General features: G+C 48.2%; 1 protein-coding gene across 1 annotated transcript; it reads right to left on the reverse strand.

Moving 5' to 3' along the window:
* Window positions 1-599: 599 nt before the first annotated feature.
* Window positions 600-25651, reverse strand: SPG11 (SPG11 vesicle trafficking associated, spatacsin). Its single transcript, XM_085070195.1, has 40 exons — window positions 25336-25651; window positions 24205-24389; window positions 23816-24043; window positions 23151-23337; window positions 22500-22637; window positions 21486-21952; window positions 21136-21281; window positions 20327-20459; window positions 20074-20229; window positions 19501-19679; window positions 19183-19359; window positions 18912-18983; window positions 18380-18507; window positions 17615-17784; window positions 17039-17246; window positions 16310-16513; window positions 15540-15646; window positions 14626-14771; window positions 14149-14310; window positions 13885-13951; window positions 13302-13464; window positions 12191-12396; window positions 11484-11592; window positions 11102-11261; window positions 10416-10643; window positions 10018-10218; window positions 9604-9711; window positions 8909-9065; window positions 8587-8801; window positions 7467-8190; window positions 6526-6668; window positions 5698-5899; window positions 4992-5129; window positions 4331-4464; window positions 3987-4094; window positions 3343-3511; window positions 2667-2755; window positions 2062-2217; window positions 1488-1639; window positions 600-983 (listed from the first exon to the last, which is right to left on the reverse strand). The coding sequence occupies exons 1-40, from the start codon at window positions 25569-25571 to the stop codon at window positions 803-805; spliced, it is 7239 nt and encodes a 2412-aa protein (XP_084926321.1). The 5' UTR covers window positions 25572-25651; the 3' UTR covers window positions 600-802.

The following is a 25651-nucleotide window of genomic DNA, read 5'->3' on the forward strand; positions in this document are numbered from 1 at the left end:
CTCTCACAACTTGGCCGTTTTCTTTCATTAAAAACCAAACTTGCTTTGCAAACTGCAGCAGTTCCTACAGTTGGGCAAATTGTTATGTTAACAATTACAACATCTGCAATGTTTTATAAAGCAACTAATTTAATAAAAATCACTATTGAGGACTTCACCAGGCTGGCCTTGGAGCAGTTCTTTTGTGGCCTGACAGGAAAAATACCCGTTGAGGGAGAGTTGCAGAGCTGAGCTGTGCTGGGGGTGTGCCCATGGCTTGGGCCTGAAAAGGAATTTATATTTAATAACTGTAAAAATACAGTTGCACTTAGATTGTTTCTCTTACTCCAAGACAGCAGAATTAGGAATGTGCTGTTTAGAGCTGTACAAGACTTTAGAAATCAGACTGGACTCAAAGAACATGTTATCCTACTGTGTACCTGAAACCTTCACTGATTCTGCTTATTCCATCCCCTTGTCCTGGGTATTCTGCACACCTCTTTCACCCTGTTTGGATACAATTCCTGGGGTTCTCCCTCTCCCATGCCCCTCATTTAAAGGGCTGCTGGATCTCTGCTTCACCTCCACCTGGGTCAGTCAGTATTTGCTGGTGACTCAAATTATTTATAAACAATAAGATTTATTATACAAAACACAATTTTAGGTTAACACAGTCTCAGCATTTTAAATACTTACAACCTTGTCCAGTTTCCTGGAGCAATTTTTACAGAGCAGCAGAGCTCTGAGAGCAGGTCATTGATAAAATCTGTGTTGATCAGCACTGACCCTGCAGTCTATGCTCTGGGCTGGAATTGGCTGGAATTCAGTTGGCTAGGAGGTCGTTGAGGCAGCAGCCAGTCTGAGGGTCCTTGAGCAGGGAGTTCACCACATCATAGAACTTGTGCTCATAGGCCAGCCTGTAGTAGGTGTAGATGTCCTCACAGTGGCTGAGGAAACGCTTCAGGTTCCTCAGGGCAGCATCAGCAGGGGGATGTTGTTTGACCCTGGAACAATTAATTGCACATGGACCTGAGGCTCTTGCTCTGGGCCTGCAAGAACTGCATTTTCAACAACAGATAGTGCTCAACACCTACATTTGAATCTCCTGGTTGTTCATTTGCTCTGATTAATTTTAAAGATTTGCTCTGCCCAGCCCTGAGCTCCCTGCTTGTCCAGCTCAGGAGCAAGGCTGGATCAGAGCTACTTCCATGATGTGCTAAGGAACCAAACCTACCAACAAATCCTTCCCTGGGAGGCCCTGGCCCTGGCCCAGGGTGCCCAGAGAAGCTGTGGCTGCCCCTGGATCCCTGGCAGTGTCCAAGGCCAGGTTGGAATGGGATGCTCCCTTCCCACCCTAACCGTGCTGGGATTCTGGAATTCTGTCTCAAGTCCCTGTATATGAGAGCTTACCCCTGACAGGTTGAACAGTCCAACACTTCCCCCTGCCCCTCTCAAGGAGCCTGTGCAGGGAAGCTGCAGTTTGCCCCCAGAACTCCTCACTCACTCACTTCTTGGCCACCTCCTCGAACAGCCCAGGGCGCAGCGGCTGCTGCTGCTTGAACTCCTCCAGGTACACGAAGTCCCCCCTGGTGATCACCTGCTGGAACAGAACCTCAGCCCAGTCTGGCAGGAACTCGTAGGCCTCAGCCACGATGGCTGCCTGCAGGGAGAGCAGAACAGGGAATTGCACAGGAATATTCCATACAGGGAACTCAGTACTGCAGATCTGTCTGCCCCAGCCCTTGCTGCTGCTCTTGGGAGCAGCTGTGGTGCAGAGAAATGCAGGGGAACAAAGTGCTGTGAGTAACTTCCCCAGCCCCTCAGCAAGGTCACCTGCCACCATCCCAGGCTGCTCCAAGCCCTGTCCAACCTGGGATCTTCCAAGGATCCAGGGGCAGCCACAGCTTCTCTGGACACCCTGTGCCAGGGCCTCCCCACACTCACAGGGAGCAAATCTCTCCCACTATCCCATCTATCCCCTTATCCTGTCCCTCCATCCCTTGTACACCACGGATATAAAGTTGGGATAAGAGTCACAGGACTCAGAGGCCACGGGAAGGCGCCTGAGGGAGCCCAGCTCACCTGGTAGAACCTGGGCAAGGCCAGGATGGCAGCAGGCAGCTCCTGCCTGCCCAGGTTGATGATCCTCGTGCTCTGCCCCGAGCCCAGGAAGTGCAGCTGGAGGGTGATGAGCCGTGTTTGGCGGCGACAGCGCAGGGCTTGCCGCACACACGAGTCCTGCAACAGACAGGGGAGCTTCCTGGGCCATGGGGACATCCCTGAGAGCCCTGAGGAGCTCGGAGCTGTGCCCTGACTGAGAGTGCTGCAGCTTCACATTCATCTAGGCCACGAGTGTTAGACAGCATTCCCACAAATACTTCCACCATAATTACGCCTGGTTTTAAACATCTTATTTGTTCAGTCTTTGCTAATTAAGCTCGTGGTCCCTGCTCTGAAGGTGGGGATTCAAGGCTGAGCAGGGCCAGCATGGCACACTCAGTACTGGTGCTACTGCAGTGCAGAGACAGAGATTCCTTCTGCTCTGGGCCAGGATCCTGCACAGCCTCCCCGGGGCAGCTCTGTGTTCTCCCAGCCCAGCCCACTCCTCACATGCTCCCAGTGCTGCACACAAATCATTCCATTCCATTCCATTCCATTCCATTCCATTCCATTCCATCTCACTTTACCTTGGAGTAGCTTTCTGCTGCATCGATGAAGAGAGTCAGAGCTTTCAGCAGCAGCTTCTTTAAATTTGCAACATCCTGAAGAGACTCCTCTGAAACAGCAAAAAAGAACAAATAACTTAATTATTTTTAAAGGCAACAAAGTAAGTTAAAAAAATCTCCCCTGGTGCCAAGTCTGTCCCTGGTGTGCCAGAAAGCACCAACAGACTAAACCAAAATGTTTGTATTAAAAAAGCAGGAAGAACCACACTGCCTGTTCAGTTAATGGATAAAGCCATTGCTGGAGCCTGGTCGAGTGCCTGAAGACTAGAAAGAAACCCCAACCACACATTTGTGGCAGCTCCATTCTGAAATCCCTTGGCACAGCTCCTGGTTGAGCTGCTCCTGCAGCCCTGGCAGCTCCCCGAGTGCAGAGCTCACCCCTGGGTGTCACACACACCTTGCAGACACAAACCCTGCACACCCAGTGTCACATCCTCTTGGCTGAGGAGAACCTGGCTGTGTCCACACCTGCTCCGTGTGAGGAACCACAGGAACATCACAGAAAGAGCCAAAAATCAGCCCTTTGGAAACAGCCAGGGAATTGCTCAGAGCAAGGGGCTCCCCAGGCAGTGAGGGTTCCAGGGTCATTCAGGACACACATAATTCACCTCCCCTCTCCCTCCCCTGCCCTGCTCACCCCAGGGCTGGCACTCGATGAGTTTGAGCTGGGTGGAGGCAGCAGCCTCGTGGTTCTGGCCGATCTCCCTGCACATGCTGAAGCACAGAGCGATCATGTTGTGCTTCTCGCTGTCGCCAGGCCGGCAGCGCTTGGTGTAGTCCAGCAGTGCTGCCTTCAGCGTCCCACTCTGGGCACAAAGGGCACACTGAGGGCTGTCCCTGCCCACACTGCACCCACAAGCCATGCTGGCACCATTGGCCAAAAAGTGATCACTGCACCCTAAAACAGCAGCATGAAAACCCAGCACCTGTGCATTTCTTTACATACAAATGTCAAAATGGGACATTTCCTAATGACTTAATTTATATTAAACAAAGCTATAAATATTTGTGGTTTTTAAAACTCCCATGAAAAATTGGAAATAAAAGCAAAGCAGGACATGAAGACTCTGACAGTGCCAAGTTTAAGTTTCAACGCTGCTCTTTGTAGCCCTGAACTAATTAAAAGAAATGGTTCAACTAAAATGAGAATAAACCCCAGAATTAATTCATTTCTACAGCACTTGACTCTCAGTCCCTGCACTCAGGAAATAAAACACCCAGATAATTCCACCCAGTTTCAGATGCAGCCACACCATTCCAGCATGTCTGTCCCTCACCTACCGGGTCCAGTTTCTTCCTCATGAGCACCTCGAAGTAGTGCTTCTGGTGCAGCAGCTCGAAGATGTAAGTCATCTCGTTGTACCTGCCAATGCCTGTCAGCAGACGCACCTGGGGGCACCAGGGGGATCCTGAACCTCCCAAAACTGCACCTTTTTCACAGCGAGGTGAAAGGGCATCGTTTGATCACCTCAAAACAGGCAGTGAAGCTTTTGGCACTGACACCACTGCACTGGGCATGTCCCAGACTGCAGGAGCTCCTTCAAGGCACCAATTAAAGATGCCCAACAGCCCAGTGACACATTGCACTGCCACCTCCAGCCCTGGACAGGCTCTCAGACACTCACCACCAGCCCATACTCCTCCTTGGGCGCCAGGTGCTCCTCGGTGAGCAGCCGAGCTGCCTGCAGCACTCGAGTGATTCCCTCCATGTGACACGTCAGGCTGAAGCAGTTGTGCGCCAGGATCAGCAGCTCTGTGACTGAGGAGCAGCAAAACTTGGGGATTTCAGGGAAAGGGCTGAGGAATGAATTATTTATTGCCTCTCTCCGGAAGAGAAAGCACAAAACACACACAAAGCTTCCAGCCTCCTCCACCAAAAGCTGACAAATGTGTAACACATCATCACTCCACTGCCTGCCAGCTCTGCATTTGGAAAAAGAATTTTTTCACAAGTTTTGCATTTGGGTTTGAAAAATTCCATTTCTGCGATGAATATGAACAAAGTCCCAATACCTCTTCTGTATCAAACCATGACAGCTCAAGTCACTTCCTGACTGCATTTCCCACCTCTTGCTTAGCACAAAAAAATTCTGCATTTTGTTTGGGAACTAAACCAACACAACCCTTGAGCAACACTGTTTTCTACTGTGCATATCCTCAGCTCTACTAACTGAATATCAAACCTCAGATCAGCAGCAGAGCCTTCTCTCCTCTGAGCTGTGATTTAAACCACACAATGCCACATTAGCTACACACAGGTTACACCAAGATTTGCCATTTACTCACTGCAGGACAGCTCCCCACAGGGCACAGAGGAGATTTTATCCAGCAACTTCATCCCAACCAAGGTGTGATCCTGGCACAGCTTGGCGAGCTGCAGGAATTCCTGGCTCTCCACTGCAGGATTCCAAACCTGCTTCTGTCCTGTGGCCAGAGAGGGAATTGTGTCATCACTAATTGTGCAGGAGAGAACTACTAGTATTTTTTATTATCAATTAACAAACCCCAAACAAACCAATCTAGTGTCACCCAGACTGACTGAGGATTTGGGACTATAATCCTAAAGACACTTGGGATGTTACTGCTTAAATTTAACTATCAGAAAATACTTTTTTGCCAGCTCAGTCCAACAAAATCATACTGGACAACCTCACTGCTGTCCCTCATTTCACAAAGGAAAAAGGAAGGGGAAAACCTTTTGTCATTCTTTACACAGGGAAATGCACATGAGTTTTCCCAAGTCAAATGATGTGGGGCAGCAAAGACCACAGTTAAAAATCCTTTTTAAAAAAAATACTAAATTTACGTCCATAAAAATAAAACCTTAAGCACTGCAACACCACACTGAACACAGAAATAACTCCAAATGCACATCTGTGTAAAACTAACCATGAGGCACACAATGCTCCCAGAGCAGAGCTGCCCCAGGGCTGCTCTCAGGCACACCAACACCACCCTCAGCCCCAAACCCAGCCAGGCCAGGCTGTCCCACCTTTTCCCCGAGCAGAGGCCAGCAGCAGCTCGTGGGTGATGTGCTGAGCCAGCAGAGCTGCCACCTCTGCAGGCTGCAGCCCCTGGCAGGCGATGAAGGCCTGAGCTCTGCGGCCTCTCTGCGGCCCCCGGCAGGACAGGATGGCTCCCAGCACCTCGTGGGGATCCCGGGCTGACACCTCCCCGAAGGAGCAGCTCAGGTCCTGGGGACACAGAACATTCCAGAACGTCCCAGAGCAGCACAGCCTGTGCTCTGCATTCATCCCAGCCTCAGCCCAGAGCTGCACAGATGCGATTTCCTGAGCCAAAGATACACCTCAGCACTCCAACACCTACACAGGGACAGGGGCACTTCCTCCCAAACAAAGAATTGTTTTACTGCAAAGAATCTTACTGCACAAGTTTGATTTATGAGGCTCCTCTTCCTCTTCTGCACACACCACAGACTCTCCGTGGAAAAGGGAAATTAGTTTTTGGAAGGGGAGCTGGTGAGGCTCTGAAAATACTCTGCTGTAACATAGCACAACTTTGTAAAATTACAAATTAATCAAAAAATGTACCTCAAAACCACACTGATTGACTCCTAATTCAAAAGTGTGGATGGATATTGAGGTTCAGGTCAGTAGGACATGGATGGGTAAGAGGGACAAGGCAGACTATCACTAATTCTCAGTAAGCCATCAGACAGAGCCAGGCTGAACCAGGGCTGGGCATTGAGCTCACCCCAGCACCTCCTGCCCAGGGAGCCTCTGGCCTTTTCCACACAAAGGGTCAGAATTTCACCCTCTGCAGCCCTTCAGCCCTCCACCCTGCCCTGCTCCTGGGTTACCTTGGAGAGCTCGTAGAGGCACAGCACCTGCCTGCAGTAGCCCCTGCCATGCACACATTCCTCTGCCAGAGCCTTCAGCGCTGCCACCACGGCATCATCCCCACATGGAGCCCCCAGAGGGGTCCAGTCCTCCAAGCTGGATGCTGGAAACAAAAAAAAACATCAATTCCTATCTCAGAAAGGCAGGTAACTCCCTTACACCTGGGCTAGGCTCCTGAAACCTGCAGCAATTCCATAATACTTTCTCAGTCTTTAAAAGGTGAGCTCTTGATCATTGTGATTTTTTAAATTTTCAGTTTGTTTCAGGGTACAATGTAACAGAACACAAACATCCTCAATAATATCTCAGATATAAAATTTCTAAGCTTAAGATTGTGTGAGTGTTCAGCAGCCTCTCTGATGACTTAGGATTCATTTCTGCTCTTTTGTGTCTATTCAGCTTTACACATCAGTATGAGAAAGTGATGTTCCAGCTAAGCTTTCTCACTCAGACTTCACACACATGCAGAGAACTTTACAGAGGAACATTCTCAGCCTTAGCCTTGCTATTACCAAGAAATGCTAAAGCCTTTATCATGCACAAAGAAGTCAGAAAAATATATAAATTAAAGCATTTCCTTGCTTTGGCTACAGAAAAAAAAAATTAGTAGAGTGTGTTTTCTAAAAGCAGAGAAGGGATGAAGCGCAGTGCTGCTTTACTGTCAGAATTGAGAACTATAAAAGGTTCAGGATCCATGGCAGCTGTGCACAGAACACTCTGCCTGGAGCACACAGGGCAATGTGCACTGCAAGCTTCAAACTCCTTTCATGGGAACATTTATGAACCAAAGAGAGAAACCCCTGTCAGCATAAGCTTGATTTCCACAGAGGTTTAGGGGGAAAGGCAGGCAGAGAGGACAGGCAGTGCAGTGTCCCTGCAGGTGGATCCAAGGGTTACTCACTGCTGGGAGATCTGTCCAGCGCTGTGCTGCCCTCGGCCATTCCCTCTCCGGCCAGCAGGGCCTGCAGCTCGGGCTGCAGCTGCTCCAGCCCAGCCTCCCCCGAGGCCAGGGCTCGGCAGTGCAGCACCAGGGCCAAGTCCCTGGGGCACAGCTGGAAGTAGTGGCACACCCGGGCAGCCTCCAGCACGCTGCCCTCGTCCAGCAGGGTCCCCACCAGTGTCCCCAGCGCTGCCTGCTCTGCAGCACCCAGTGCTGACTGAGGCTCCCTGCCAGCCAGAGCCTCCAGGCTGCAGTGCTGGGCTGTGTTCAGGGCTGGCAGCTTGGCAAAGGAGAACTGCTGAGCCAGGCTGGAGAAGGAGAGCTCCCTGCCCACCCCAGCAGGGCAGGGCAGGCACTGCCCCGAGCCCTCAGCCAGCTGCTGGGCGATGCGGCACTGCCAGATCTGCTTCTCCACCTCCTGCAGCTCCTGCACAGCCACCACAGCGTCCTTGGCCAGCCAGTGCCCAGCCAGGGTGAGCAGCAGCTGCCTCTCCATGATGCTGGCTGTCTGCTGCCCTGAGGAGTCCAACACACTGTCAGCCTGGCTGAGGAAGAACTCGGCAGCAGCTCGGCTGGAGAGGGAATGTTTAGTGAAGGTGTCATTGCACTTCTTCCAGAACTCAGCTCTTGTCTGGGTCTGATGCCACTGTCCAGCCTCTCTTAAACGATGGAAATCTCTCAGAATCTGTACAATTCAAAGAGGTTTATCACAGTTATCAACTCACACAGGACAGCCAGCCTGACACACCAGATTTAGGTATGTGCCCCAATATGCAACAAGTCACAGAATTGGTTTGGGCTGGAAGGGACCTTAAACATCATCTCATCCCACCCCTGATGGACAAACAGATGGACAAACCCATCTCCTTTTCTTCCCCAGTGAAACTGATTGCATAAAACAGTAGGAGAATTAGGACAGTTGTCCTGTCCCTTGCAACTCAGCACTTACAGTGTGTTTGGTGCACTTGCATTTAAAATAAAGAATAATTAAAAGAAAAGTGTGTGGTTTGGGAAGGCTGAATGTGCCATCCTCACTGGCAGCAGCAGCAAGGAGAGGTCACTGTCACTAACTGCACTGTACCTCGTGTGTGACAACACTGTCCACGGGCAGCTCAGCCAGAGCTGCCACCTCCCGAGCCAGGCTGAACATTCCTTTCTCCTGCAGCTGCTCCAGAATGGACCTGCACTCCCCCTGGAATGTCTCCAGGCTGCAGGAGGTCAGGATGGAGCGATTGATGGATATGGAGGAGTCCCTCAGGGCCTCACTGAGTGCACACAGCTTCTTCACATGAGGGCCTGGGTTAAAGAGAACAAACAGCTCAGGAAAGCTGGGTTGGAACCCCAGGAAAAATGAACTTCCCTCAGGATTCAGCCCTGCCAGAGGCTCTGGGATTCATGCTCACCATCCAGCAGGAGATTCTCTGCTGCAGCAAGGAGCTGTAGGAGCTTTCCCAGCTCATATTCTGTGCAGCACTGCTGCAGCATCAGCTCCAGGAGGAACAACGCCTGTGACTCCAACCAGGGCAGCTCGGGGGCTGCTGCTGCTCCTGCAGCTCTCAGCTGTGGGAAGGAAGGGCTTTAGGGCTCAGGGTTTCTCTGTCCTTGCAGGTATGTTGTGCCTTTGGGTGGCAATGGCACTGGGAATGGCAGGTGCAGCAGATCTGTCCCTCCCCAGGAACAATGACCTGCCATTCCCACGGGAGCACAGATCCATTACTGTTGGACCTGAAAGTGGAACATTTAATAGCAGGGAGACCACCAATTGCTGCTGGTAACCAAGGGGAGATATCAGCAGGATCAGTAATGGCCAGATAAAATTAATTGTTAGACAAACAGTCCCTGTCACTGCTGGATCCTTCCCGAGCACATCTGCTCACAAAGGGAAAGGAAAGTGAGATGCCAGAGCCTGAAATCCTGAAAAGAAAACCACTAATGGCAGGGAATGTCAGCTACCAGCACAGCCAGGGAACCAAAAAACTGGGATGGAAAGAACAGCTAAAACATCTGCACTGAGGAGCAGTGTGTGAAAACACTCCAGTCTCTCCTAACCCAACTTCTAAGCCTGGCAATGACATTCAGAGAAAATGAATTTCCTTACTTTTGTGAGGCTTTCCTGAAATTTGTCCAGCTTGGTTTTAGCTTCGTTGTACTTCTTGCTGCTCATACACAGTTCATACACCTCCAGGATGTGCAGCAACGGGGAATCCTTTAAGACACAAAACCAGGTTATAATAAATTCCCAGAAGTACCTCTATAAATAAATCATATATTACTTCATTCAATAAGTGCAGAATTTGTCTTCCTCAGCAGCAGAACAACAAAGTTCTAATTTATTAAAATTGCATGCAAGGTTGATGTAGGATGTACAATCTGTGATAACTGGAAGAACTTCCAATTTGATTGTGAATTTCAGTGGATAGCCAGGTTGGCAAAAACCAAGACAGAGGGGCATTTACAGGCCCAGAAGGTTTGAGATGCACTCAAATACACCACTGAAACCACACTCCCTCACCTTTAAAAAGAGCTGGAAGCCGTTCAGAAGTGTTTTACTTTTTTGCTTCCTTAACAAGACTTTCCAGATAAGGCTGAGGTCCTGCAGGTCCCACTGGTGGCTCCCTGCCCTGCTCTGGATGTGAGTGGTTGCCTCAGCCCTGGTGGCTTCATCCACAGAGGTAATGATCCAAACACAGAGGCAGGAAATGATGTTTGCATCCTGGAAATGCCAAAAGGGAGGGTTAATACATCACCTCACATGCACCACCTGCTGAGACTTGTCACACTAGTCACAGCTACTGCAGAAACAACAAACAGCTTTTAATGCTGCTACAGATCCACCATGCAACAGAACTAGGCACAACCAGCTGTTTTTATGAGTTATTGCCCTAAAAGACAAGTAACTCCCAGACTCACAGGGAAGCAGGCTGCCAGCACGCTGAGGATGGGGGAGTTTTCCCTGAGCCCTTCAGCCAGGAGGTACTGGGAGGGGCTGGAATTGTGCTGGCACTGCAGGAGGATGTGGAACAGACTCCCTGCTGGGCTGTCCCGGGCAGCTGCAGGCTCAGGACACAGCAGTTTGCCCAGGGCCAGCAGCAGGTGATCTCGCAGCACAGGAGGGAACTCCTGCAGGAGGGGAATGACCTGGGAAAACAGCACAAAACCTTGTGAGGAGGAGGAAAACACTGAATACACAAAACCAAATAAAACACTCTTCAAATTCGGTTTTAGAACAACTTTGGAGACTCAGAGAGGAAAAAGAGTTCTGTAGGTGTGAATTACCCAAATGAAAGATTGAAGCCCATCCTTTCCCACAAAGCTCAAGTGCCTCTTTACAAAAAAATCAGTTTGAGTTTTGGAAGGAAAGAGGAGTGGCTTTATTAAAACTTACATTGGACAGCAGGCAACTCTCCATCAAAAAAAGCAGTGACTACATGAGTTTAAATTAAATTTACAAGTGTGGCTGCAAGGGAAAGGCTACCACAGTCTGGGGGTATCGACATCCCAAGACAACCAAACCCCAGGAACTGCTGAGGCTCCTGCCATCTCCACACTGGGACATTCTCCTGCTACAGGACTCCATTTCTGTACAGACAGCTCACCTGGGCTGGCTGGTGGCTGCAGAGCTGGCTCTGGATGAGGAACTGCAGCCACTCGTTGGATTTGGCACATTCCCTCAGGAAGGATGTGCTCAGCCCGAGGTTATGGAGTTTGCAGAACTGCATGACCAGGGACCACTGCCTTCTGGAGTCACTGGACGTCCTGCATGGAATTCAGAGAGCTTCAGCTGTACTGAACTGCATTACCCACACCAAAGCTGAGGTATAAAGGGACCCTGTGAGCCCAGAACCCTCAGGGTGTTCACCCCACCAAGGCAGGCACTGTCCTGTCCTGACCTCTTTAGTATTATCTGATACACAAACAACAAAACTCAGTGCTCAGTCTCCCTTTCCCTGATAACCCTTCAAACCAGGCTGCTCTCACCTCTTTATTCCTTGGTGCTCAATTGCATCCCAGAAAGCTTCTTCCAAGGAGGTAAGAACTGCTGCTGCTGCTGCTTTATCACCCTCAGCCACCTTGGTTAACTTCTCAACTGTTTAAAAGAACACATTCCTCAGATGCTATTTGGGATCAGAGTCAGGGCAGCATTTCCAAAAGTAGCAGTAGCTTCCTACTTGGAAAGCAGACACCTGTGACCCTGGAGTTGGAAATTCAACTTTCTGAAGTTATTTCTAGGATAAATTTAATTTCCCTACAGCTTTGAACACCTGATCTCACTGCAGCTGTAAGAGAGTTTTAAAACAGGAAGGAGAAAGGAGATTTGAACACCTAATCTCACTGCAGCTGTAGGAGTTTTTAAATAAGGAGAAAGAAGATTTGGCAATGGACTTTGTTTAACTCTCTATTATATTATGACAACATTAGGCTGAGCCTCACTAATATCTGTGTCAGGCAGCTGCTGGACAGTGTCTGTTAGATCCTGATACAGGTTATATCAGTCTTCCTGCCTTGTTTGACATGACAGGATCAAAATGCACCTTCAGAATTAGAGCTTTGTTCTTCTTTTATTCCTGTTTCTTACTGAGATGCTTTTAGTGCTCTGCTGACCAGGCAGCATCTTTCCATCCCTCTCTGCCTCTCCTCCAAGAAATCCCCAGCAGCTGCTCCCAAGCACACAAGGACATCCTTACCCAAGGAGTCCCTGACTCTGCTGTGATGAGAGTCCTCACTGCTGGTTCTGTGAGCGAAGATCATCCTGGCAGCTCGCAGCTCCACGCGCAGCCGCAGGCTGTCGAGCCCCAGCAGCTCCAGGAAGCACACACAGGCTGCAGCCACCGAGGGGACACTGAAGGAGTTCAGAGCCAAAACCTGAGCCTCCTGTCCTGCCTGCTGGATCCTGCAACGAGGGACACACAGGGCTTTGAACTCCCTGCCAGCAGGAGGATTCCCCAGGCAAACAAACTCCTGCAAGGCTTGCTGAGCTCTCAGATTCAGCAGCAGGGAAGATAATTACAAACCAGAAGTTTTATATTTATAAAAAATGTGGGTTTGAGAATACCTCACATGTGAGAAGTGGAATTTGCAATTTAACACTCTTAAGGCAGTGGAATTATAACTAATAGAACACCCCCTCAGCAGCTGAGTGCAGAAAGTCTTTGCAGAGTTGACATGCAGCACCAGGAAGCTGAGCCTGACCTGCAGATGGTGCTAAGAGAGAAATCTACCCAAAGGATTTTCCACAGTGGTCACTGAAAAAATCCCATATCCTTGACTGTCTGTTAAACAATGACTTCACTCTACATTAATGCATGTTTTCCTCCTTGCACAAGAGAAACTGATCTGTGGAGAAGTGATGGAGAAAAACAAACAGTGACCAATACACAAAGTGATTTGTTCTAATTCCTACACCTAATAGTGAATTTCATAAATTTAAGCCAGATGTGTCATTTGACTGTACCCTTTTGAAAACCTGATTTTGAAGCTTCAGCCAGAAGATTTCATTTCACCAACCTCCAGTACAATTTTTGTCCTATTAATTTAACTAAAGAAGAGTCACCTTTAGGAAATGTCAGAGGAAAAGGGCATCTTTTTCCTACAAAGTGATCTAGAGGCTCAGGTCCCTCAAAGAAGAGCCCAGCCATGTTTGACACACCTGGAATATTTTCCTTGCTTTTTTCACGCAGGTTTTGCTTAGGTAATTCCAAACAGAGCTCACCTCCTTTTGAGGTGGTACTTGGTTTGTACCCTTTATCAGACCCAGGTTTGCTGCTGGGGAGGCTGAATTCCCCCCAGGTCACTCACAGCTGCCGGGGGGTTTTGCTCCTGAGCAGCTGCAGCACGAAGGTGCCGAAGGCGAAGGCAGGGCGGCCGTGCTGCAGGTAGTAGGGGAAATCCAACCTCTCCAGCACTGCATGTCTGCTCACCAGCTCGGGGCTCGAGAAGTGAGGCAGCTCACTCCAGGCATCTGCAACAACAGCAGCACGGGGGAGCTGAGATGCAGCTGAATTAAACACCAGAAATGGCATTTGGCTACAAAATGGGACGTGAGAATCAAATACAGCTCCTCTGGCTCTGGTTCAGATCTCAGCTTATCCAAACCCCACCCAAATTCCAGTTCTTTTTGGAAAATCAGAGCTCTGCATCAGCTCAGTTTGATTTTAAAAGAAAACGTTGCTGTCCAATCTTATATTTAGATTGGACATTTGATTTTTAATACAAAACCCCAGAATTCTAATTCAAAACCCAATTTTAGTAAATGACACCATTTTTCTTGGGGAAGAAATGGCCTTTTGAGTACATTTATCTGGCAAATAATTCCCCTGGAATGTATTTTATTTTAGGTGCTCAGGCTAGGAAAGCACGTAAACCTTGGCAAGGGACATACCTGACACTGCAAGGGTGTTTGTTGACTGCCAGCCAAATAATTTTGTGGGATCAAAGGGCCTCAGTGACTGCAGGATTAGAAACAAAATATATTGAGACATCTTAAGAAGTTCACACCTCTGTCCTATTAATCTCAATTTCTATTAGACGGTTTTAAAACATTTTAAAATTTAAATATTGTAATTTCTGCAATATTAAACCTTGCCCACTGAACACAGCAAGAATATTCCTCTCTGGTGTGTCCTGCCAAAAGCACTTCGTGTACCTGAAGAAGATGGTAGAGAGAGATGTCAGGAGGCAAAATTCCATGAGCAGTGCAGGAGGGGAAGAGAGCAGCCTTGAGCTTGGGGTAAGGGGTCAAGGCCATTTTTAAGAGCTGTGGATCAACTTTCTTTAGAGGTTTTTCTGTATCTTCGTTCTGAAGGACCTACACGGCAAGGAAGCAAAATTAATGAGCAGGAAACTGCATTAAATAACAATAAAACCATTTTGGGATGTGCTAATCTCCCTCACGGGAATTTGACATGCAGTGACATCATAGAAAGTATAATTTTTTTCCTGTAAAATGCTTTTAAGTTATATCAGACCCATCCTGCCCAGCACCTGATGCTGCAGGTGACAGTGCTGTGGATGGAACACTCTGTTCATCCATTCCTTGGGCTCAGGGGTTATTTTCCTATCAGAACCATGAGTGCAGCACAGGGGACAGGGGGACAGAGGGACAGAGGGACAGAGGCAGTACCTGGTCGATGCCCCCAGGCCCATACACAGTGGTGGCCAAGGCCAGCAGGGTTCTGCCCTCCAGCAGGATGCTGCTCACACCCCCCTGGCTGCTGGGAATCAGGATCTGGGCGTTGGCCAGACTCGCCTGGAAAATCATCTTGGGATCTTGAAAGGAAAAAAAGTGACACTTAGTTCCATGCAAAAACAGTATTAAATCATCAATCACACATTACAACTATCCTCTCACAGTGAAAAATGCTGAATTTTCTGCTGTTTGTAGTCAATACTGATTTTTTTTTATTTGCCTATGAACACAGATAAAATGTGCTAAGGTTTGCCAAGCTTTCCCCAGTTTCAAATTACATCTCTGCCTACACAGGTTGACTGGGGTTGAGTCCCACAGTTTAGCACTGTATTGGTTCAATTCTTTACCATACACTGATCACAACTCCTAAAAAAAGCTTCACTTGGGCTTAATTTAATCTTCTGTTAATGTGTGACTGTAGCAGATGAAATGTTTAAAAAGTGCAAAGAGTTAAAAACACAAATTCTACTGGTTTTCTGTGAAGCAAACCCATAATCCAAGGGCAGAGAAACCAAAATGCACCACAAGGACTCAAGGAAGGTTTAATTTTAATGGGATGTGCATTTTCTTATGAATTCTCCTTCTGTTCAACCTGCTGGGAATGTAACTGAGCTGGAGGCAATGATGATCATACACAAAATAATTCTCACTCAGGTGCAGCCTCCAGATCTTTATGTAAGGTTTAGGTAGGAATTACAATCCAGACTTTAGAGATGATGCAGCAACGGGCAGGGAAGTGATTGGTCATGGCCAAGAGAAGTTTGCAGCAGAGCAGAGGTTTAACCCAGGTGTGCCAAACCCTGAGCTGGAGCAGAAACATCAGCTCCCCTCTGGAGCCAAACTCCTACCTCGGGGGTTACTGGCAACCCCTCGGCACTGCACAAGGAACTCAAACCAGGGATGAGCTTCGTGCAGCTCCTTGTTATCCAGAACAGGGCAGTTGGAAGGGGTTAAGCTGGAAACAGATGAAGAGCACAGTGAAAATACAGGATTTGTAACCACTGATGGGACACAGAGTTAAAGATTTGCAGCATTTCATGGGTGTTATGCCAACTACAAAATTAGTTAGACAAACAACCAGAAAATGATGTGTTGGCTTTTTTCTGGTCCACTTCTACCTTCTTGGTAATTCCAGTGCTACACTGGAGTTACAGCACAGAAATTTTAATTGCCAAGTATCATTAAGTGGAAAGTATTCATACATTTCCAATACCTAACACTGGTAACCACCTTCAAATCCCAACTAATCCTAGTTTAGGTGGAAAACCAGCAATTTCCTTATTTGAGAACATATCAGGAGTCAACTCACACTTGTGCTTGAGAATTCCTGAATTCTGTAAATTCTGAGTCTCTGAAGAGCAGCTTGTCTTGGCTCATTTAGGATTGCATTGCTTATAGCATTACACTCATTACAACTGTAATTGTTTCCCTTTATGACTGACACACAAATTAAAATTAAGACAATCTGAATAAAGCTTCAAAATACAGCTTAAAATCTCACACCCTGCCCTAGAGTTTCTGTTAAATGGCACTGCTAGGGCTGAGGAAAAGGAACTCTCACAAGTTCAAATTGTGTTTCCCTTTTTAATTCTGGGATCCCTCACAGGAGCATTCCTACCTGTAATAGTCCAGGTAGGTGTAGAGCAGGTACTGCAGGCTGTGCTCCAGGCAGTGCAGCACAAACTGAGCATGGAAGTCCAGGCCACTGGCAGTGCTGTATTTTGGCACAGGGTGAGGATTCTGCAGGACTCCCCCAAGGCATGACAACCTCTGCAGCAGGAGCTCAAAATCTTCCAGCTCAGAACGGACAAAAATTCCCTTTCTGTCAGAAAAGAGAAAAAGCAGAGGCACTGATCACACAGCTCTCTTTGGGCAGTTCTGATGGGTGTTTTCAGCTCAAAATTAGAGGAGACCTGTCCTTCTCAGAGATTAATTCCCTACTGAGGCAAACACAGCCAAATCCATGTGGCAGTGCCCAAACAACCAATTGTGCTCACTCCAGGTCACTGCAGAGAACGAGGTGTGAGCAGTGAAACACTCAGTGTGTGCTCAGAATTTCCTCCCTTGCATTAAAGTTTGCATAGGAATATAACCACTGGGAAACACCTAGGGGCTGAGGGAGGATTGCTCTTGCTCTCATGGTTTTTACTGTGTTTAGATAACTGAATGTGCAAGACTAAAATTACATTTATCAATGGATTCATGCCACTTCCAAAAGAAGCAATACATATAAATTTTTATTATAAATAGCAATAATAATAGCAGTAATAATAATTTATTGCCTTTCTAACTATCTGATTTTGGCTTCACATGAGCTAGAGGGAGTTTAAAGCCTCGAGGGCCCTACCTGGCCAGCTTGGTCAGGATGTCCTGTCTCATGTAGGAGCTGCACAGAGTGTTCCTGTCAACGATGTCAGGGCTCAGGGGAAGCCAGGCAGTTTGGCCACACAGAGCCTGGCTGGGCTCTGACTCCTCAATCCAGGAACAAATGCTAGACCAGTCGTGCTGGGCTGTCAAGTGCATCCACAGAACCTCAGGGTTGCAGGTCTTGAGTTCTGGGTTTCAAAAATGAAATCAGCACAAACAAGCACTTTTGAGGGAAATATCAGTGTTTTCTCACATACAGAATTGTGGAATGGTTTGGGTTGGAAGGGAGCTTAAAGGCCATCAGTTCCATGGGCAAGGACAGCTGCCCAAATCCCAGGGTGCCTCAATCCCTGTCCAGCCTTGGACACTGCCAGGGATCCAGGGGCAGCCACAGCTTCAGGATGTGACAGGATGAAGCCATCATTACCCACTTCAGTGACAAATGGCAGTGACCTCTGTGGGAGCTGTTCCCTCTGTCCACACCACTCCACATGGTGCTGTGTGCCACCCCAAGGAGACTCCATCCCCAGTGAAGCCCTCAGCCCAGGATGCTCACCTTGGCGTGGTTTGTGGGGCAGCAGAATCATCTCCTGTGTCAGCTCATCCCACCAGAGAGCCCAGCTGAGCATCACCCTGAGCCTGCAGCCCAGCCTGGCCCTGCCCAGCTCGGTGCCCAGCAGTGCCTGCAGCTGGGGCAGCTCCTGAGCCTTCCTGCAGCTGCTGAGACTGCAATGGGGGGAGAGCAGAGGGGCTTCAGGGCTCTGAATGAACAGCTCAGCCCCACAGGAGCTCAGCAAAATTACCACTCCATTTCAAAGAGCTCTGGCAGTGCCAGAGGGACTGACCTGAGCCAAACGTTTGAATTACCTCATTTTTCTATAACAAATCATGAGTATCAAAATGGTTTTACAGTTATTTAACAGCAAAATTATTTTCTAGGTTATTTAGTTTGCTGCATTACAGACAGCATAGATCAAAAATAGAGCAAACATTCCATCTGAACATAAATAATTGTTTGAGCAGTAATTCTAATATTATTAGTTATTTAAAATGCTTCATTTGAAGCAGAAGAGCTCTGTCACCCTCAAACAGTTTGTCATGACTTAGTCTGGAGAGAACACGACAGCAACTGTCCCATTAATGAGAAAATTACTCAGTCCCCACATTGACCCTGATTTCTGCAAACAAAGACCAGTGTGAAATTAATGAAATTAAAGATTGTATTTGTTAGTGCAGTAAATCATACAGAATGTAGAATCCAGCACATTTTAAATCCTGTTAATGTTATTAATTAATAATTAAAATTAATAACCCCCATTACCTGGAAAGAGACTGAGTCTCCGTATTTTCCTGGAAGGGTTCCGAGTAAAAGCTTTCAACCTGATGCACAAAGTCTATCATTTTCTTCTCTTTTTCAGAAAAATAATTTTCTTCTCGTAACACTTTCACCTTTAATTCAAATTAGAGTATTATCCCCAGTTGTTAAAGTATTACCTCCAATTTTCATCTATATTTAATATACTCAAATTGTAAATGACCCTGCAAGTGCAAACAATTAACCAGCTGTAGAAAGAGAGTGCTGGAAGCAGAGAACAATATCCTTAAATGACAAGAGGACTCCAGACTGTGTGAGAGAACTGATCAGAGGCAGGACAAAGAAATGGCATTTTAACACCTTTGTTAAAGGTGTTAAACACTTTTAATACAAAAAATACTGAAATACAAAGGAAGGATGCAGGAACAAGCCCTGGCTGTCTCTGCTCTGAAAGTTCAGTGCAGTGGCTACCCCCAGCACAAACACATCAAGGCTCCAGGCCTGAGATCTGCACTGAAAATCCCTCTGCTGCACTCACCAGGAGATCTCTGACGTGTTTGTCCTCCGTGTGAAAGCAGATCTTGTGCAGCTCCTGCTTCACGTCGAAGCCCTGGTGACAGAGAGACACTCACTGCATGCCAACTGCCAGCCAGCACACACCCACCACAGGCCCTTCAAACAAGGGAATTTTCACTGCCATCCCACCAGTTTCTGGTGCAACCAACACACCCATGATGCCCCCAAAAGCTCCCCCTACTCCTGCACCTCACGAGTCACAAGTGAGTGAAGATCCCCTGAGCAGCTCTCACCATGTTTCTGAGCAGCTCTGAGGCCTCCCTGGTGTTGTCCTTGAGCAGACAGTCATAGACCAGGCTCAGACCTGTCTGGATGAATTCCTGGAGACTCTCAGCAGGGTGCTGCTGCCTTCGGAAGAAGATCTGAGCCTCTGGGATTTTGTTGCTCAGGATGGCCTGAGCAATGACTTCCTAAAGGGAAAAACATGGGACAAACTGATCTGCCTTTATAGTCCCTGTGTTGATTTTCTTCCCCAATACTTCCAGGCATTTCCACATTAATGACCTCCTCAAAAAAAACTTATTAGTGAAAACCAGATTACTCATTTTTACCTCTGGTGTCAGTTTTTCCCATTCTTGGCTCTCTTCTATCTCAGGCAGGTCTTCATCCAGGTCAGCTCCTGTGTGCCCTGGAGTCATTTGTGGTCGAGGATATTTCCTCAGGAATTTTCTCAGTTTAATAATGTAATCAGTTAAAATATCTGCAGCCTTCTGCAGGAACTCATCAGGTTCTGCCAAGAGCATCCAAGACACCAGTTAAATGGCAATGAACAAAGAGGATTTTAATGTTTAGCAATGCTGAATTAATAAATGTCCTGACAGCCCAGCACTCCCAGCACCCTGTCAGGAGTCAGGATAAAACCACAACCCCACCAGAGCTCCCTGCCCTCACTGAGGGGCTTTCCATCAGTAAATGGGAACTGAAACTTTGTATTAATCCAACCAATTATTAGTCAGGTAAGTCCAATTTAAAATGCAGGAATTAACCTCTTTCATTCACTTAATTCAAGTATTTTTTAACGTTAATTCTAGGCAAATTTAGGCTTTTAATTAAAAGAATTAGCTGTTCTTACTTCCCTAAATAATGACACATTACTAGATATGACCCAGCATAAGTGCTCTTACCCTCTGTGTGCACAAAGATTTCCTCCAGCTGCTTGGTCAGGAAAGTCAGGGTGAGGTTCAGGAGCTGCTCAGAGAAGTGTTTGCTGTGAGGCTCCAGATCATTGTCTTGGATTGCTGAGCAGAGCAAGTTTAAAGCTGGCCTGAGCTCCTCCAGATCTGCAATGGTTTCAGAAATAATTCACACATCTGCACTCTCCACACAGCCAGAAAAAGGTCATGAAATAAACCTGTGCAGCTGCAGGGCTTCACTTACTTCTCAGGTAAGTCTGGGAGGAATCATCCCCAGAGTGCTCAGGGCCAGAGCAGGGGGCAGAGAGACTGAAAACACTTTCTTTGCTTTTTAAAAACAAGTCCACTGTGTCCAGCTGGCGATTTTCCAAACCTGCCTAGACAAACATGCAGTAGAACAACTAAGCACAGATTCTAAACCATACATTGTACACTTGCTGCTGGGATTCTCACCCCATACTGAGTGACAAGCTACACATGCAGAAAAACAGAAAGAATTTAAGCTATGTGTGCAACACCTGCAGCCTGAAATAACAAGGGGACCTGTTGAGTATCTGCCAGGCTCCTCTGGCAAGCTCTGCTCAAACCCTGCTCTGTACCTTCACACACAAAATATTACTGCACCAATATAAAGTAAATACTATGAGAATCAGGATTTTGAATAAGCTTGCAGCATTTTTATAAGAATGGTATAATAAACACAAAAATCTAGTTCCAAGGACTTTTTTTAATATTTGACATTTTGCAAGAGGACAAGAACTGCTGCAGAAACTGGCAAAAATGCTTTTGGGTCCAATTAAGAGGGAATTTTGAGCACTGCTTTATTCTGTTTAATTTTAATTGTGTGCATTCACTTTGTTGCTGTATTCCTTCTTTTGGGTTACTCATCTACCTGGGGTTTTATTGTTTAATACCTAAACCACTTCCTTTTGCCCCTAGGTTTGAGGCATACTTTTAATTGCATCTAAACCCACACTAACATTGCTAAACTGCACCCAATGCTCAAAAGCAGCATTTATTTGCAAGACATGAACCTGAAGCAGCTTTCCTTACCTCGAGGGCGTGGATGGGGATGGAGCACCTCTCCCAGCCGTTGAGGTGACACAGGGAATCCACGACTGCAGCACTGCCAAACATCATCAGCCGGGTCAGGAACTCCTCCTGAGTTAAACCAAACAGCACCAGGGACAGACCCTGCTCTACAGGACAGAAACAAGCCACAGTTAAAGACAGATCAGCCACTTGCTAGGCAGCAGCATTTCTATCCACTGCTGCTTCCAAAGGAGTGGGGCAAAGCTGCAGCAGCTCCGTTTGGATTTCACCCGAGCAGGAGTGCAATAGAAATGACCCAAGAGCAGCCAGGTAAAACACTCAAAACCCCCCAAGAAACTGTGATCCCTCACCTGTCAGCAGCAGACACAGTGGCAGCTGTGCACTGCACTCCACATAAACACTGTCTCTGCCCAAGTGGGAACACGTCACTTGCTGAGACTCAAAATCCCAGAGAGCCAGAGCCAGCCCTGTGTCCTGAGCCAGCACCACGAACACTGCATGAGCTCCAGTCACCAGTTTGCACTCCACTTTCACCACTTTTTCTGGTGCTGCCACGGGGATTTGTGCCCACTGCTGTCCTGCATCCCCCCAGGCTGCAGCCTGGCCCTGCAGGGCTCGGGAAGCTGCCCACGTGGCAGCCCGGGGAACAAAGGCCACCATCTTCTCTGGATCCTCACAAATTTCAGGATCATGATCTTCCAGATGGGTAAAAAACTGATACCAAGGCAAATTCAAGTCAGTCACCAAATCTGGAGAACGTGGTGTTCTTCTTCTCCTTACTCTGTCCCACAGGGAGGACAAGTGTGCCTTCCAGGACCTGGGGAGAGGACAGCAGTCACCTACCACACCAGGTATTGCTCCAAGGCAGATAAAGCTCTCTCAGTTAAATAAAATACATTTTAAGCTTATAAAATTCATCCAGCATCCTGCCTTTTAACCTGAGCATGGCCTGTTTATTAGCATTTAAATACTCCCTGCAGCCAAGCTGAGTGATCACAGCTGCATTAGTTGACATCCATGTTCAGCATTTTTAGTAGAAAAGTTTCTTTTCCTCACAGAAAATGCTCCAACAATTAAAAAACAGTAGAACAGAATTCATTCCAGAACCAAGTCTTTCTTACCTATGCATCAAGTTATAATTCACACATTTTATTAGTATCAATACCCTAGGACTAAAAGGTAACCCCTAAGCACAAATTACTGTTTGGAAGCTTTTCCATGTCATTTGCAAAGTTGTCTTGGCCCACCCTAAATTGAAAAGATTTACAGCAGAATGGGCTGATTTTACCTGTCAGGATAACTACCAAAAAAACCAATCAGCAGTTTATTATCAACGATCCAAAGGAGGTATTTCCCTGCTGTACCTGTCTGTGCGGAAAGGTGACGACAGGAGCTCCATGCTGTGCTCAGAACTGGCCAGGTCATCCTCATCCAGTCCCTCAGGAGGCTTCGCTGGAAGGTTTTCAGGATCTCTCTTACAGAGCAAATGCTCAGGAAACTGTCTGTAAAGACAGAAATATGAAATTTCACCTCTCTCAGATGAATTAAGATGTTTTTTCACACTTAACTCCTCCAGGAGCTCTCAGTGAAGCAGTTTTCTCTCAGCATTTTCTCTCAACATCAAAACCTGGTGCTCCTTCCTTTGAGGAGAACACCACCTCTTAATTACCACCTGGCCCTAGTTCATCAAGCTAAATCAGCACAGCTGTACCAGCAGAGTTGGATAATTCCATACCTCCCAGCATTTCCAAAAGGTGCTACCACCCACCCCTGGCACTGAGAGCACTAATCTTCCTGGAAAAAATATGACAAAGATTATCTGTTTGTTAATTGATAAATTAAAATAGATATTATAGATACATTTTCCTTTGTTAAAGTGACAGAGTGTAAACTGGAGCAGATAATGAAAGCACAATCTTTAAACAAAGATGAAATCTCTGCTCTAGAACACAACTCAGAATGAAAAGCTGCCTTGTGAAGGTCAGTTCAGCCCAAAGCCTCCCTGGGAACTGTACCTGAAGTAGGTGTTGAGCTGCACGGCGAGGGCACAGTGGCAGGCATTGGTCACCACGGCCACACTGAGGTCAGGGGACACTGCCAGGGCAGCCAGGGGTGACCCTGGGGTTGGGCACTGCCCCTGCCCTGCTGCCAGGGCCACACTGACCTTCCCTAAGGTGGCACCATCAGAGCAGTCAAATATGTCTGTAACAGCATCAAGGAAAAGCCAGGCCTTGGAGGGTGCAACAGACAACTCACACAGGAGGGGAAGGTGGTGAGTTTTGGCTCTAAGAGGAGGGGAAGCAACCTGACTTTATTGTGCTTTCATGTGTCAGAGGAGATGACCAGGAATGCTCTGATGCCCTGTGTACCTGCAGATCATTGCTATTTTAATTAAGAAATCAGATGACAGTGGACATCAGCCTGTTCTGCACAGATCCACTAATCAAACCCATTAATGAAACCCAGAGGGAAAGAGCTCTCCAGTGGGGTGCTGAGAAACACTGGGTACACAACTATGGCTTTCACTACAACAACCAGCATTTGGCTACACAGCCTTCTTTGGAGGCATCTCATTTAAACATCTCTAAAGAAATTTCTGCTCAGCCCTGACTGCAAAGAAAAGGAACTTTGTTTTTCCAGATGATTTTCCCTGAGAGCTCATCTCCCCTGCAAAGGATACAAATCCAGCCAGCACTGTCCAGCAGGAATAGGATCCCCCTGCAGAACTGGGAATCTGTTATTCTCCCCACAGCTTCTGGAGGCAGACCCAGGGTGAAGCAGTCACAGGTCTCTGAGGGTGAATCTCTCCCAGGAAAGGTCAGGTGCACAAGGATAAACTGGTTGAGCAGAAGTTTGCACTGGTCATTTCCAAAAGACAGAATCTTCACTGAGAAAACTGAAGGCAGACCTGCAAAATTTAAAGATATTTAAATTTTGGCTTATAGCCAGCTGAGACTTTTGATTTGAAAAGGAATCCCAAGAAAACAACAGCTCAAATTCATCCCACCAGGAGCAGCAGAACCAGATTTGCAATAATTTCACATATAGAACACACTGAAATTTACTCACTAATGTTTTTTGCTTCAAGGAGCTTTTTAAGTGTCTCTTCTTTACAACTGTGCAGGGAATTTGGGTTGTGTTTTCCATCTTCCACACTGAATTCATAGACAAACAGTTCATGACTTTGATCAAGAGCCAGGAGTTTTGTCTTGCTTGATTGCAAACCATCATCTTCTGCATTGTCCCACATGAAGCTGAAAATACAACATTCAGGTTTACTGGCTTTATTCCATTTCCCCACTGAACAGCTCTGGATGTGCACTGCTGATGGACAGCACCACCTTCACTCCAGCAGTAGATTCTGCTGTCACCCTGTCCCTCCCAGCACTGGAACTTTCATCCTTGGCAGGACAGAGCCTGAGGAATCCCCACTCCTCCTCCTCTCTAGGATAAAGGGGTTTCCATCGTGTGTTTTTCCCTTTGGTCACCCAGGACACGAGGGATGCTCTGCTTCAGGATTTCCAGGAGGGGGAACACGAGCTCTGCCAGCAAGGGAGAGCAGAACACACTGCCCGTTTCCAGATTTTCCCGTTGCTTGGGCTGAGGAACTCTGCAGGTGTGTCACAGCTGCTGTGGGGTGATGGGGAGGGGACAGAGAGGGACCAGCTGAGGATGGGGCAGAGCAAACCAGAGAGCAGAGCCCTGCAACATTCCCTGATCCCGGAATGTCCCAGGCCAGGCTGGACAGGGCTTGGAGCCTGGGACAGTGGAAGGTGTCCCTGCCCACGGCAAGGGTGGGATGGATGGGCTTTAGGGTCCTTCCCAGCCCGAACCAGCCTGGAATTGTGTGAGTCCTGAACAGTGCTGGTGCTGCTGGCTGTGCAGATGCTCAGAGCTAAACCGTGGCAGTGGCTCTGAGTCAGCACGGAAGTTGCTAAAGCAGCTGTTAAAGCCATCATGTGATGGCCGAGTGTCACCGCGATGGCAGCAGGGACACTGGGGACGGGCAGCCAACAGCCTGACGGACAAACCCCTGTGGTTTGCTTTGCGGTTTGGCTCAGCGATGCACACACGCAGCTCAAGCGGCAGATATAACCCAGATCCCCGCAGCCCCGGGCTCTGGGGAGAGCTCCCATCTCCAGGGGCTCCGCAGCCCCAGCACGGCCCGCCGGGGTCCCTCCCGGCCCGGCCCGCACTTACTCAGCCCAGGCTCCCGGCAGGACGCTGCCCCGGGCCCGCCCGGCCCCGCGCGGCGCCAGCGCCTCCAGGCGGATCCCGCCGGGGAGCAGCACGGTGCCCAGGGCGCGCTGCGCTCTGCTCAGCCGCACCCGCGCCGCGGCCCGCGCCCAGCCCGGCGGCTCCCCCGAGCGGGGCACCAGGAGCACACGCAGCTCCCGCCGGGCCCCTGCCCCTGCCCCGGGCCCCGCCGCCGCCATCCTCCTCAGAGCCGCCCGGCACCCCCGCCCCGGGCCGCCGCCATCTTGGCGGGGTCGCCCCGCGTTCCGGTCAGCTGGAC

The sequence above is a fragment of the Lichenostomus cassidix genome, chromosome 10 (genome assembly GCF_008360975.1).
Source record: "Lichenostomus cassidix isolate B80296 chromosome 10, HeHo_3.0, whole genome shotgun sequence".
Lineage (NCBI taxonomy): Eukaryota > Metazoa > Chordata > Aves > Passeriformes > Meliphagidae > Lichenostomus > Lichenostomus cassidix.

Excerpts from the sequence above, each read along its gene's own strand:
- SPG11 (XM_085070195.1), bottom strand. The coding sequence starts at position 25,571 with ATGGCGGCGGCGGGGCCCGGGGCAGGGGCAGGGGCCCGGCGGGAGCTG. Across the intron at positions 5,900-6,525 it reads GCCTCTACGAGCTCTCCAAG|GACCTGAGCTGCTCCTTCGG; the intron begins GTAACCCAGGAG and ends CTGTGTCCCCAG. Across the intron at positions 4,465-4,991 it reads CTGTGGGGAGCTGTCCTGCA|TCACAGAGCTGCTGATCCTG; the intron begins GTGAGTAAATGG and ends GCTGCTCCTCAG.